Source organism: Megalops cyprinoides, chromosome 6 (assembly GCF_013368585.1).
Source record: "Megalops cyprinoides isolate fMegCyp1 chromosome 6, fMegCyp1.pri, whole genome shotgun sequence".
In the NCBI taxonomy this organism is placed as follows: Eukaryota; Metazoa; Chordata; class Actinopteri; order Elopiformes; family Megalopidae; genus Megalops; species Megalops cyprinoides.
The window spans coordinates 4838885-4854018 of NC_050588.1; the positions used below are offsets into that span (position 1 = coordinate 4838885).

Consider the following 15134-nt stretch of genomic DNA (forward strand, 5'->3'; position numbering starts at 1 on the left):
GTCTCCACTGGTGAGAGAATGTTAGAGTGCTCATAATACTACCTTTGTGAAACTTTGCATTCCATCTCTGCACATACAACCAACAACTTAGAGGACATGCACGTTCATACCTGAAACTACAAGGCCGAACAGAGACTAGGAAAGACAGTAACCAGTACCTGCTTGATACGGGAGCGCCCGGGAGAGCCCCTGCGCTTAATCTTATCTCCATCCGGTTTCAAGGGGTCAAAGGGCAGCGAGTCATCGGTCTCCGTGAGCAGGGAGTCGGAGCGAGCCCGGTGCACGGGCACCAGGCTCATGTCCATGGAAACGGACTGGGAGTCCGGCTCCGCGGGCGAGCCCAGGAAGCCGCTGCTGCTGCCATCCCCGTGGCTCAGGTTGGACGTCTCGTCCAGGAAGAGCTCGGCCTTGGCCCCTTCCTCCTGGGGTTCCGGCTCAGGCTTGACCTCTGCACCGGCGTCGGGTTCCTCCTTTTCCAGCCTGGGCTCCTCCTCCTCTTCAAACTGCGTCGTCCCGGACTCCATTTTGACAGCAAGCGGGGCCTCTTCCTCAGAGGCGCAAGGGCTGGTCCTCAGCTCCGCCCTGGGTGTGTCCTCTGGCTGTGACTCCACCCCTTCCATAGGAACGGACTCCTCTTTGGGGTCAGAGGAAGGGGTTGAAGGATCAGGTGCGGTTGGAATGGAAGCCTCACTACAGTGCGGACTCTCCTCGGGTTCTTCTCCCTGTGCCTCTCCTGCAGGGAAAGAGCAGGCTCCGACTTCTGCTGTTGGCTCAGCGTCACTCTGCATTTCGGTTGCTGCTGTGTTATCTTCTGGTCCTGGTTCTGCCCTGTCTGTTGCAGCAGGGGCTGAGGATGGAACTGGGGCGGCAGCTGGGGCAGCTGGGCCCTCTTCTGCTTTACATGGGGCTGGAGTTGTAGCAGGGGTGGCTGCTGTTGTAGTAGGAAGAGCTTCTGCTGTGGTAGGAGCTTCTGCTGTTGAAGCAGCAGCCAAGACTGTAGCAGGGGTTTCTGCTGTTGAAGCAGGGGCCAGGGGTGTAGCAGGGGCTTCCGCTGTTGAAGCAGAAGCCAGGGGTGTAGCTGGGGCTTCTGTCATTGAAGCAGGGGCCAGGGGTATAGCAGGGGCTTCCACTGTAGAAGCAGGGGCCAGGGGTATAGCAGGGGCTTCCACTGTAGAAGCAGGGGCCAGGGGTGTAGCAGGGGCTTCCACTGTAGAAGCAGGGGCCAGGGGTGTAGCAGGGGCTTTCGATGTTGAAGCAGAGGGTTCTGCTGCTACAGCAGGAGATGGAGCTGTAGCAGGGGCTGTGATCGCTGTTCTACCGGAAATTGTTGATGGTGGAGAGGCTTTGGTTGTTACTGTAGCAGAGCCTGTGGGTGTATGAGAGACTGTGGCTGTTGTTGTAGCTGACGCTGTGGGTATAGGAGGGGATGTGGTTGTTATGGGTGTAGAAGAGGCTGAAGCTGTTGTTGTGACTGAAGCTGTAGGTATAGGAGGGGCTGTGGCTGTTGTGTTCGGGGTTGTGGGTATTGCTGTAGCTGGTGCTACAAGTGTACGAGGGGCTGTAGCTGCTGCTGCAGCTGAAACCATGGGTGGAGAAGGAGTTGTAGCAGTTGTTGTAGCTGAGACTATGGGTGTAGAAGAGTCTGTGGCTGTCGTAGCTGAAGCTGTAGGTGACGAAGGAGCTGAAGCAGTTGTTGTAGCTGAAACTGTTGGAGGAGAGGCTGAAGCTGTTGTATTTGAAGTTGTGGATGTTGCTGTCGCTGGTGCTACAGGTGTAGGAGGAGATGTGGCTGTTGTGACTGAAGCTGTAGATGTAGGAGGGGCTGTTGTGTCTGGTGGGAGTTGACTTTGAGCCTCTTCCATAATTTCTTCTTCACCAGCAGTAGCAGAGGAAGAACTTAGTTCTCTAGTTGCACTTTCTTCTGTTTGAGAACAGAAAAGAAAAGCAATAATTTTAACTTTCGTGAATTAGAACTTAAGTTGAATATGTATGCTTGTAACAAAAATGTTACTGTTCTGCCATTCAAGGTCTTTAGAAACATGCAATCATGTGGCTTCAGCGATAAACCACACAAGCATTACTGTAAATGCCGTAAAAGCCACAGCTGTAGGAATTACTTCTCGTAAGACATTTTCCGTGATTTTCCACTCAAGACTTGGGTCATGGCCCTATTTCTTCACAGCATTAGAATAACACAAAGCATAGCTCTTCTCCGGTTGTTTACCATCTGCAAATATCACTGGATGGAATGAATGTTTGGTCTGAAAAGGTAGCTCTCACTTAAAGGTGTGGACCTTTCCTTTACCTGTAACCTCAGCTTGCGCTGAGAGCTGCTCCGAAGGGTCTTTGGTCTCTTTCTGCTGTGACTCTTCCATCACAGTGACATCAACCATACTGACATCACCCACTTCAGCCTCTGTGCCTGCACAGAAACACACAATCTCTTTAAAACACAGCTGCAGATCACTCGCCTTTATACCTCACCGCTTGTGGCAAGCAGGAACATACAGAACAACTCAAATTAATGCAAACTCTATAGACGTATTCTCTGTAATGAAAATGTCAGCATTACTGTTTAAACATCATTAATTCTCCATGCTCAAATGAACTCCCCAACTGCAGCAGCACTCTTGATGAAGGCAACCAGCTGACAACCCTCTCTTAAAACTTAATAAGGGCGGTTCACAGCAAGTTGTCCTCCCATTCCTCCCACTTCTGAATCAAATAGTCACAGAGAAAGGGGAAATCAATGATGAGGGGATAATGCAAAACCTTACTGTTGCATGCTGGTCTAATGCTTGTGACTGTAGCCAAACGTGCCATATACATAGGGTTTGATTTCCGATTTCATTGGAAATGCTTCGCCCTACTCTCCCCCTATGATGACATTTCCAAACAACTGCATTTCTCCACAGGAAATGATCATTAAATCAATTCTATGTCACTGCATTACACTGCAAATGTTAACTCAAGATTTCCCTTCTCAAAGGACAATGACTTACGCCTGTGCAAAACTAAATGCATCTTCAATTACACTTTTGGTGCAAGTTGGTGCATTTGTATATAACACCAGGCAAATTCAGCTGTGATGAACTCATCCCTAAAGTGATAACTGCTTATTGAAGATATGCTGCCAAAACTGAGATCTAGTTGATGCTTGTCAGCTGTGCCATCAGGACAGCCCCTCCATGGTGAGTAAAGATTAAAGCCAGGTAGTACCTAGCAGAGAGGGGCACAGAAAACAGGGGCTGTGGGGGAAAAAAATTCTAAAATGTGGTTGGCTAGGAAATGATGGGAGAAGAGAAGAACATGATATGAGCATATATTAAAAAGAAGTCATGAGGAAATAATGACCGTAATTTATGTTTACAAGCACAACACAATACTGTTCTGTTTATGTATATTATCAACTGTTGCCAGCGTAAAACATGTCCTTTTATTAAAAAATGCCCCCCCACGAATATCTCAGTTCACAAGGCATTTGCTTTGAATGCAGACTGAACCTTACAGCCTGGGTTCATAACTGGTTGTGTCATTCGGGCAGAACAAACTGGCTCTGTTCCACCGGGCATAGTGATGGGTAGGTCCATGGGTAGTTAGTATGATTTGCTGTGTGGAAAACAGCCATTGGCTGCATGTGAAAGGGACTGTATCTGGCTTCTGCTGAGGTTGGTGCGGTGAGATGGGCCAAAAGCACACCAAGCCCAATGTACAATTAGGAATTCCAAAAGAGGACCGCATAAATGGGGAAAACAAAATTACTTTCTCTGAAATTACTCTGCTCATCATTTACAGCCTTTGTATTCAAAGTATTATGGTTACAAGAGTACCTTAATGTTTAGTTTCTCCAAAAGTTAAGACACACACGTTGATAGCTTGGACCATCATCCTGGATCATACACTTGAGCCAGTTTATGAATCATAACCATGCTGATGTGTTACTCATAAGTGTAGCCAGAGTACTTTTCTCTAATTCCTGACCAAAAATCCAGAACAAAACACCAAACTGAAAAGCGTGATTTATTTCACAACTAAACTCAAAATCAATGGCTTGTTTCAATTAGCACCTGCAGACGTAAGTCACTATACCACACAGGGGTAACTGTGAAAAGCAAACATAGTGTCAAGTAAGGTTAAGGCCAGTGACTGCGCTGAGGATGTTTTTAGAACAAAGAATCACAGTCTGTGATATTGTTAAATGCAGGCAGCGCCATAACGCATTTCCACTGTGTTCTGTCATTACCTAAAAATGGTACAACAAAAAATGTTAATGACAAAACAGGAAATTATTCAGCTCAAGTTGCAGTTAAGGACACAAACCCAGAAAATAATAGGAGTTAGTCACCCTAAAGCACTGATTCTCAATCCTGCTCTTGGGGCCCCCCTGCTCCGTACGTTTTCCATCTTTCCCCGCTCTACCTACCTGACTGAACTCACCAGTGGCACTTTTGATTAGCTGAGCACACCTGATTTAATCAAGAGCATCACACTAATTTCAATCAGGTTTGGCAAGGATAGATAGAAGATATGCAGGACAGGGGGGCTCCAGGAGTAGGATTGAGAAACACTGCCCTAAAGTAACCGATTAAGTATACCACCCCATTCTTATACTTATCTTCTCTGATGATCCAAAAGAACATTGCACTTTAAAACTGGAAGAGGAGCACAGCTGTGCAACTCTGTAGATAGACGCAGGTCCTTACCTTGCTCCATTGGTGCGTTTTCACTGGCCTCAACCTCTGCCCCTATCTGGCTGGCTAGCACACTGGCCTCTACAGTGCATTCCACGTGTGGTTCTTGGCAAAGGTAGCAGGTGTATACTCCCTCAGTGGAGTCTGCCAGAGAAGCACACTGGCTGTGCACCGATCTGACGGAAATAGGCAAAGACAGAGGATACAGGGTCAGAACAGTGCTGTTCAGTGGTCTCAGACCATCGATTACCTAGCAACACTTCAGCAAACCAGTGCGAAAGTGTCACTCGAATTCAGAAATCCATGGCTATGTTTTTCTAAATAGTGCACCTTCCCTCCATTACCCCAAGTTTTATAATGCTCATTCAGGTAATCTCAGTCATACAGCAGGGACAAAGAACACAGTTCTTTGCAACACAATTCAGCGTAATGGGAGATGCGTGCTATGAAAAGACCTCTACAGCACAGTGTCCCCGTCGCTGCACCAGAGCGCCGGTTTCCTGGGGTTGGGTGCGGTTCAGACACGGTTCGATCAGATGCTTTGACTCACCTGTAGCACCTGTGGCAGCTGAGCAGGGTGGCAGAGGGCTCGGCGGCCTTGCCGCACCCGGAGCAGGAGGAGCTCCGCTGATGATGGCAGCCTTCACAGAGGGTGTAGTTCACAAACCACTGGGCGGATCCCGGCAAGGACCAGCCCCCCACGCCACAGTCACTGCACACACGACACCTCTGAGGGGGACAGCAACCAGTCGCACTCGTCATACATACCACAGAAAAGTGTGGACAGCTCTAACTGAAAGCAACTTAAACTTGCAGCTTCAGCTGATAAAACAGACTAGAGATCTTAAGCATTCAGCATCTTAACCACTCAGACATGGATGTTCATGTTTGGATACGGTTTATGTAACGGCTGTCAGTGATGGTAGGGAAGGTGATGAGAACAGCAGGGCAAAACATTTCAAAATGATTTTAGATACCAGAGTGATTTTTGAGGGGTTGGTTCTGTAACCAGATATCTCTAGGTTGCACTCCCAGGTAAGGCACTGCCTGTGTATGCTTGGGCATAGTGCACAGGCTAAAAGTCTTCTGTATCTGACTGCATGAATAAAAGACAGTAGGCCATGAAACCTCACCCTGAACAAAGGCCATTCATTACACAGATCTACTGTACATTAGTATATGCTCTATGTATGGAGACCTGCACATGCTTTGATGACGAGACAGCAATCTTATTAATCAGTTCTTACCCCACTAAGATTACACTGAGCCTAGACAGAGCAAATTTTAACCCTTTAAATGGGTTGTCTTTGTTTTATCAGACAGGTTACTTTGTGTTTACACATACGCATTTCCTATTGGCTGTAGAATTTGCATTAATGTCATGTTAATTAGCTGGTGGGTGGAGACACCTTGTGGAGGGTTGAACTCACTGACAAACAGTATGCAAGTGGAATTCTCTTCCATTATGAGGGCACACAGATCTTCATGGTACATTTAAGGATTTTAAATGTTACAAATGCTATATCGGAGAGGAAGGAAGCATTACCTATATATGACTATACAATATAATCCTACAAATATATTATGACCAACACAATAGGAAAGTAAAGGAATAAAAGCAAGGAAGAAACTGTAATAGTTCAGTCTGTACGCAGTCTCACCCTGCACTTCCAGGGGTCAGACGGTAGAGATTCCATGGCTGGCTGGAGGCAGAAGGTGTGGTAGCCCTTGTCACATGCATCACACACAAGCATCATGGAGTCCTCACCAGGTTGCCTGGAAACCAATAGGTTTTTTTTTTCAAACATTCCCAATCACTACATTGAAGAAAACATCATTCACAAAACATGCTTCAAACATCAGATCTAGTAGTAGTTGTTGTACAGGACGTTATTAGCATAGGATAGCTGTTGAATTTTTGATTACTGTAGCTCTTAGTCCAAATTCAGAAGGCACCTGTGTGATGTACTGCCCCATGTTCAGATGTGGTCTGACATTTTCTGTAGGTGCCGTTGTGCATGTATCCCTCTGCCCAAATGACTATTCATAAATGTAAACATCTTTCAACAACACACAACATCTTTGCTACAACACTAGTCAAAAAACAAAACAAAAAAACTAGCTGTCATGAGTTCCAAAAGTGCAGTTCACGAAGTTCCACACGTGACCAAAGCGTGCGTGCGTTTCCCGATTTCCCTGTCTGGCGGGAGCTCACCTGCAGGTCTGGCACACCTTGCACTCAGGACACTGCCACCCGGAGCGCTGGAGGGGCGTTGCGCTGATCTCCAGGCAGCCTGCGTGGTAGTGCTGGCCGCAGCCTGTGCAGAACAGCAGGCCCGGCAGCTCCCCCGCCGAGTCGCACACAGCGCACCGCGCCTCCTCGCCCGCTGCGGGAGGTGGGGGGGAGACAGGGGCGGAGGTCAGAGGCCAGGCCGTGGGGAAACTCTAACAGGCACCACACAAGTCTAAAGCAGGCTCGGTATTCACCTGTCTGAGGCGAACATGTCTGCGTAAGGGAAGAAGGGAGGTGAAAGGCCTTTACCTATCTCCACCGCTCTGTCTATGTGCTCTGGACATAGGAGGGCCAGCTGCTTCATGGACTGGAAGGAGCCGCTGGCTGCTGAGCAGGGGAAGTGGTAGAGCTTGGAGCAGCCTTCTGCCTGGCACCGGATGGTAGCGCCCAGCCTTTTACAGTATTCACATCGCTGCGAGAAACACATGGAGAGCCAGGACCATCAAACCATGCCTGCAGCATTTTAAATAATCTTTTTTTTTTTTTTAAAGATACGTCCCCCTTTTTTGAGATCTGCATCCACTTAGCATGTAGTCGTGTCAGGACCTTAACTTTTATGTTCCTTGTGAAACCAATAAAAATGGCAGTTCTATGACTGAGTGCTTCAGATTAAAATATCCTGTAATAACCACCTCAAGAATAAACTGTTATAGTCACGCTTTTATGCAAATCAAGGACATGGAAACTTTGCTGCAAGGTGATGTTTCAATTGAACAAGTGAAAATTTCTCCTGTTAGCAAGTCATCTAAAATTAAGAGTTGAAGTCAGGTCAAGCGTCACGGGACTAGCGGAGTGACTAGCGAAGTGACTAGCGAAGGAGAGCGTTTTCAGAGTGCAGTCTCTCTTCTGGCCCCACTGACCTGTTGTATCCCTGAGATGACGGCTTGAGCCACGTTCTCCAGCTCCTGACCCTCCACGTGTCTGACCCCCTCTGACCACACTGCACACCAGTGGTGGACCCAGCAGTGCCCTGGATAACGAAAGGAAGCAGACCCAATTTGTCACCGTGATCAAAATGCAAAGGGTGCTCTACTCTACCTGCACATCAATCCGTCTGCTCGCCCAGAGCAGAGAGCAGAATAAGCTCCAGCTGAAAACCGCCACTTTGTTAGTGCCCTGGGGATTTCAAAGAGGCTGAAAGGACTAAAATGAGGTTATGGCAATCAGTGGAGCTCATCTCCATACTTATGCTCTGTATGTGTCTGAAAAAGAGTTCATGTGATCACAGATCTATTCTGAGAGTGATGCCGAGTTGCTGTTCTGTGCCCCCACCCACGCACCAGTGTCGTCAAAGAGTGAAGTTGGGGTGGTGAGGTCGGGGAAGCCGATGGAAGACAGATCATCACTCCTGGAGCCCAGGGGTTCAGCAGCTCGCTCCTCCGGGGGTGACCAGTCAGGGCACGGGCCGAACTGCCGGAGCTCCCTCTGTCCGTGCAGACTCCGCTCCTCACAGTTACACAGAGCACAGACCCTGCTGTTCCCCATGCGGAGGCACAGACATTAACATGACTGCCATTAATGTAACGCCACAACACCGTCATTACCATAACACCAAAACACTGTCATTACAATGATGCCAACATTGACACAACATCATAACACGGCCATTAACGTTACACTAAAGGTGGAAAATGTTTGAGGAGACAGTATCCAAAGTGTCAACAAAAGGCACATTTTCTAAAGTGATACTGAGGAAGTGTTCCCTGAAATCCTTCCAATTTCAACTTTTTAAATTCCATACACACCATGTTTAAGCGTAGGCCTAATTCAAAATGCAGTTTCATAAGTATGTGTTTTTATTCACCTTTACTAATGATGGAATTCACACTCAAAATACAATATTTTTAAGATATAAAATAAGCCAATTTGAACTTCATGGATCTGTTACCAAATCCTTAAATATCATTAATGACATGGCCCTGTTACTAATTGTTCCAGGACAGCCAACTGAAGGGTTTATACAGGTACCATAAAATATTGACTTGCTGCAGGACTGCAACCAAACATCAACTAACGTCTAATTTACTGCAGAGAGGAAATGTAAAGATCTGATATGAAAGAGAGAGAAAACTGTGAAAGGAGTTCTTTACCCCTGAGACAGTCTATTGTACTTCATCTAGACCTCCACTAAACTTTTACAGTAGAGAACAATTTAAACACATTTCATCGTTTGAGAGCACCCTTCTGCCCACTGATTTTGTCTAGTCTAAAGATACTAACAAGAGGACAAGCTGACCAAAGTGAAAATACAGTCATGACAGGTACAATGTCATGTGCCTCGCAGCCAGTTTAACACTGCCCAGAGCAAACCGGTGGATCCGAAATCATTCTAGCCAACCCTCTCTAGCCAGGCAGATGTATTTTTGCTAACTCAGAGTTAGCAAAGCACTAAGCAAAACAGCACATTAGCAGCAAGTGTGCAAGAGCCATGCCTTCGCACATTCTTTCAGTGCTTCCTGCTAATGTCTGGCTGATGTACAGCCACCCAGAAAATCCTCCGTGACACATGTGGTATTTTACTGTAACCAACACAAGAAACACACTTTCTTTACTGCCTCTGAAACTAAACACGATAACACAATCAACACGTTTCAGTCATCAAAAATGACAATCACGGCAATTAAAACATAAGACACGCATCTTATCCCATAATGTCCACATTAATAATATGACTAGGAAAAAATTCTGAAAGGCAATTTTCATTCTCATTCTGTACAACTTTAAATATAAAAGTCATCCTTATACAGTAATTCTTTGCCTCTACCATGAAACTAAAGATAGCACCCAGACCTGTATGAGCAGGAACTTTCCACAGTGGCAGTCGACAGCATCACCGGGTTAACTCCAGCCCAGCTCTGACCATAATGCTGTTTTGAACTGTAGCTGCTCTGCTTGGCCCTAGCAGAATCCACCTTGATAAACTTCCCTTTACATGTGATGCACCAGGGGCATCTCTGGGGGAATACCCTCCCTCTTCCTACCCCCTGTCCCCTATCAGGCAGCTAATAGGTCTGGCTTAGTCCCTTTAACTGGCAGGTGCTGTTAAAATGTTAGGCCATGAAAACACAGATACTGCACTTGTCAAGCTGTTGTGTCAAGTTTTGAAGCTACCGCACAAAAATGATCGAAATAAATTGGGTGCTGGTAATGGAACCAACAAAACAACCACAATAAATGACAAAGTATTTCCAGGATGTCTCAAAATCTTCGAATCACTGTCAAAATGTCAACAATGTGCCAGTTTTCACAAATTTGAGGGAAATGGCAAAATTCTGATGTACTGCATTGTCTGTACTGTATTTTGTGACACGTAGTTCATATTTTCATAATACACAGACTTTTGAGTGTGCTTCACCCCATGTATATTTAAATTATTCACATCTGCTGTTGCATTTCAATATACACAGACATACATACACACATACATAAATGATAATGACAATAATGTAATGTATGTTTAGGCTATTTCTACAGTTTAAGGTATTCTTGTTTTGACATGAATGAGTAACGTGGCTTCCTGTCTCAGACAGTGTGGAATCTCTCCTTCCATTAATAACTATATTCGTATTGTCAATATATTCTATGAAAAGAACAGAAGCAGAAGACGGAAAAAATCTGTACTGGATTTTTGTTTACAGTGAACATTTATTGTCTCCAATGTGCATGTTTGACTAAGCCAAGCTGCTTCCTCGTTATTAGGTACTTGTTAGGAGCAGCTCCCCATATCCCACAAGGGTTCACAGTGTTCTAGTCCACACTTTGTGCAGTACAGACTAAAGAACGACGGCCTTTTCACACAGGATTTCTGACATCCCATAAGACAAGTTAACATACTTATACACTGAAAACTCCCAACTTCTGCTGGCTTTCCTCTGCATGACCACTGTGGCCAATCAAAGGCGAACCACTTGGTTATAACATATAAAGGAAGTTTGAATATGTCCTTTTTCTCTTGGCATGCCTGTGCAATCTATTATTCAGCAGATGAGAGACTCACACAGGTGCACTAGAAGTTTCCATGGGGGTCTCCGGGGGTTCTGGCTCCCCCTCAGGTGGAGCAGCCTGCTCTGGGGGAGTGCTGTCATCAGCTGAAGGGGCGAGAGGGGATTTAAAACAACACTTGCCGTTAAAACATTTAACATTATGAAAGGTTCCAAAGGTAGAAACAAAAGGCCTGAGAATTAGTGCATTAAAAACACACCTTTGATGCATTTGCCACTGGCAAATGCGTGGTTTCAAGTATTAGATCCAGGAAAAAAATCCCTATTCCCGCAGTCATATAAATACACATATACATGGCTTGTTCACCGCATCACAGTTTTGTACTCGATATTCAGCATGTGGCTGTTTTCCCATCCAGAACATATCCCCCTCCTCAGATGACCCTTTAGCACTGCTATGGCACAGTAATGAACATTCTTAGATTTTCCTATTTGCAGGAACCTCTAGAGCATATTTACTCATGAACAGTGGGGTTCTCCTTTACAGGTCAAGTACACTGGGCCAATTTCCCACAAAAGCACTGCTCTCTTATGGAAGCTCAGTTTAGTAAATAAGCATGGCAGTTGACTCCAGCCAGTCTCAGCTTATTTAAGTATTGAATGAGTCCAACTTCCAAAGGTCTTCATTTTTTTTTTCTCAAAAGCTTACTATGTTTCAACGTGCCCTCACTCATGCCAATATTCAGAACACTTTAAAATGCAGCGCATACACATAGACACCAACACATAAGATGCCTTCATATTCAAGCAATACATGATAGCTAATGCATACATTTCAAATGTTAGTCCTCTCATGTTGCTTGGGCTACCTGCGTTAAACTTGGTTTACATAGATTCTACTGTAAAAATTAGAAAGTTCCATTAGAAAGTTCTACTGTATTGTATAAATAAAAATCAACAAATCATAAAAAGATAGTGACCCTCAGCCAATCACATTGCAGCTTTTATAAGTGTTTGTATTTTGGTGGATTGCATGAAATCTACCACATTTTCACAATTTCAGAGATGCAGAGTCAATAGTATTAATAACAATAAATAATAATAATAAACTTCAACATTCAAGACCAACTGCAACCAAACTACCACGGCTTTAAACCTCAAGGTTTAGACTGCTAATCACTGAACTCTATGAGGCCTGGGACGGCTGTTCCTAATCTTATTTATTAGGAACACCTGTTCCAATTCGTATAGAGTGCAGTGGCCATGTGGTTTAAACCAGGGGTTTATACCTCTGCTAAGGTCTTTCCAATTGGCCTACAAAGATTACACTCTTTAGCAGAAATATCCTGATGTGACAGGAGAAAATGAACACAGATAGAAACAAGTATTTTGACGGCAATAACAAAACTAAAAGCTCACGGTCTCTCACCTAAACTCTATGATATTTACTGTACTGCCAACGTCATGACTGTGGGCTTCACTGCTCAATCTTATACTTCATGTTTCACCATCTTTCCATGTTACTCATTTTTATTAAATTACTGTTGAGGTTTGTCACTGCACTTGGGACAAAAATATGCTTCTGAAGACATTAACTGTCCATGCTGTATAATGTTCACGAGAGTAAGCCAGCAGGAATGCTTATACAAAGTGTACCTGCATCTTTGGACACATCTTTGGTCTATTTGCTAATGAAACCCCAGTTTTTCATTCCTACCTGCCGGTTCAGAATCATTCTCCTCGCAGTTCGATTTCTGCTGGTCCATCCCTTCTCCCAGTCCTGACGTCCCTCACAGAGACACCTGAAACACAAATTGAGGGATATAGTGAACGACAACGGGAACTGGGTCCACGCCTTACAATATATCATATCTGAATTATGGCGAATTGTAGATGCACATCTGACATTTTGGACGTACAAGGAGTTTGTTTCTAATCGGGTTAACTGTCAGTGCCATTTTACGGAATGACAGAATGAACGTGCATTCACTTAGCGAGTGGCAAACACGAGTCAACTGTGAAGGCACTATGCCAAAACTGCGAGGATATTTTTTTGAAAATTCGCAATGGAACTGTATTGTCCAACACGCAAAGTAACCGCAACAGCTAACAAAATAGCGAGAAGAGTCTTCTATAAAAACAAGCTAGGAATCTTACCACAAGCATTTCAAGTTCTCGCCCACCATGCTAAAATTATCATGGTCATGGCCGAACAAGAAACAAGTTATTTCTGTGATGGTTCTGAAAATCCATCTTTAAATGCAAATATTTAAACAAAAACATTTTGCAATACAGAACTAGCTAGCCAATGCAAACATTAATGACAAATAGCAATCTTTATATTCAACTTTTGTCAGGCACTTTTGTGGAATTCATCCTGTCTTCACAGAAATAAAGCTAATAAAGCTAACAAACAATAGCGAGCTAACAAAAGCTGGTAAATATTAAATAAACACGGCAGTTTGCTCAAATTAGCCACACAGCTAGCTTATCCGTAATATTGGCTACATAGGAATGCTTCGTAGCAAGCTAGCGAGCTAGTTAGCTAAAAACTTAATTTGCAAGGGAAATAAACGGTCGCCACACGCTTTAAAATGCTTCGAGCTCTTGGTCAAATACAATGTTAGCATTAATGAAAGCGACAGGTTTTAAAACACGTACACAAACGTATCATAATTTAAATCCAATTCTCCATCAATACAGCTACCCCCAACCCAAGTCAGAATACACAAAGACAATACAACTTCCGTGTCCAGCGCTTCCGGTACGAAGAGAGGACTCGTGCTGCAACCTAACTGTGCACGCAATAGTTCCGAAGTAGCAATACAAACGCATTACCAAATACACTAAAATTGTCAAATTAAAGGTTTTGCGTCCTGCTCCTTTTGTTTTAGGATTAATAGTCAGATACAAATGTAAAACATATTGAAAACTTTCAACAATTACACAGAATACGGTTTCAAAATGTAAGAATATGTTAGCCAACCCCCTTTTGTTTTGCCTTTTGTTCAGTATCTGCTTTTCCTCGATTTAAGTCATTTAGGTTTGAGTTTTACAAATTTACAGATTTAAACTGTTAACTACTATGTAACAAAGCTCCTCAGTTCAGTACACAACATCAAAGTGTGCATGTTTCATTCACACATAATGCTTGTTGTCCTCTTAATGGTTTAGACACTCCAAGTGTCTCCATCTGGGCCAAAAGCAGAGGAGTTGCCTCCTGTTGCATGAACTCAGCCAGATATGCCAAGACTCACTAACAGTAACTCATTACTCTGAGGCTTTGCCAAATGCAACCTGGCCCTCAGAATAAAACAACTTTGTGCTTGTGAGCTTCACTCTCAAGCTTGATTCTAGAGTTTATAAGTGTGAACATCCACTTCTGAAGATGACATCAACATCTTCACACACAAGTGTGCCAAGTTCACTTAGCTGAGGACCTTGGTCTTCAACCCAGCAAGCTAATCCCATCTATTCAGGTTGCACGAAGGACACCTGGAAAGCTGCAGCAGACCTAGTCCTGTTAGATCTGTACTTTCTGAGGATGAGTAGCTACAGAAGCAGAAACACAGCCAAACACATGCAAACACTCACACTTCCAAACTGAGCTGTGTCAAATTAAACAAACAAAAATAAATTCCATACCTAAAATTAATGTGCTTCATAATCCTAAAATGTTCTTCACTTCCCCTTGGCACATGTACATTAAATATGAGGAACATCCATTTTAAATGACAAAGATATTTTTAAAAAGTGACTGATACTATTTCAAATAGGACACTCAATTTACAAAGTTTTGCTCCAGTTTATGGATTGGAATTACATCTCCAAAAGTCAGTTTTTACATGTTGGAAAATTCTATTTACAATACTTACAAGTACAAGAAATTTCAGCATGGAACTGCTTACAGGAAGAAAGCTCACTGTCTCAAGGTAGGAGCCTTGCCATGTGACATCAAGCCAGTATTGATGGCTTTTTATATTCCACAATTTCTCTGCTTTTCAGCCTTTTAAAATTCTACAGATTCGCTGATCTTTAGTGCACATGTATCAATTAATATGCTGGACACAGTGAAAGGAAAAAAAGCCATCCAGATTATATAAAAATCAGCAAGTTGACACGGACTTTTCTGCCAGATGATTCTCTCAACAAAAACACCACCTCCAATAACAGGACCATCTTCTCCCATCGTATGTGAGTGCAGCAGGG

The 15134-nt window shown here is 44.1% G+C and overlaps 1 protein-coding gene across 1 annotated transcript in view; it reads right to left on the bottom strand.

The window, feature by feature from the left end:
* The window catches only part of LOC118778891 (histone-lysine N-methyltransferase 2D-like), a 43179-nt gene extending 29528 nt beyond the window's left edge, over nucleotides 1-13651 (bottom strand). Inside the window, exons 1-12 of the mRNA XM_036530677.1 lie at nucleotides 13587-13651; nucleotides 12643-12727; nucleotides 10982-11072; nucleotides 8265-8458; nucleotides 7845-7954; nucleotides 7234-7396; nucleotides 6907-7078; nucleotides 6353-6467; nucleotides 5242-5420; nucleotides 4704-4867; nucleotides 2306-2422; nucleotides 159-1921 (exon numbers count right to left, since the gene is read on the bottom strand). Coding sequence (XP_036386570.1) covers nucleotides 159-1921; nucleotides 2306-2422; nucleotides 4704-4867; nucleotides 5242-5420; nucleotides 6353-6467; nucleotides 6907-7078; nucleotides 7234-7396; nucleotides 7845-7954; nucleotides 8265-8458; nucleotides 10982-11072; nucleotides 12643-12691 — 3117 coding nt within the window. The 5' untranslated portion in view covers nucleotides 12692-12727; nucleotides 13587-13651. The remainder of the gene's footprint in view (nucleotides 1-158; nucleotides 1922-2305; nucleotides 2423-4703; nucleotides 4868-5241; nucleotides 5421-6352; nucleotides 6468-6906; nucleotides 7079-7233; nucleotides 7397-7844; nucleotides 7955-8264; nucleotides 8459-10981; nucleotides 11073-12642; nucleotides 12728-13586) is intronic.
* Between the last annotated feature and the right edge of the window lie 1483 nt (nucleotides 13652-15134).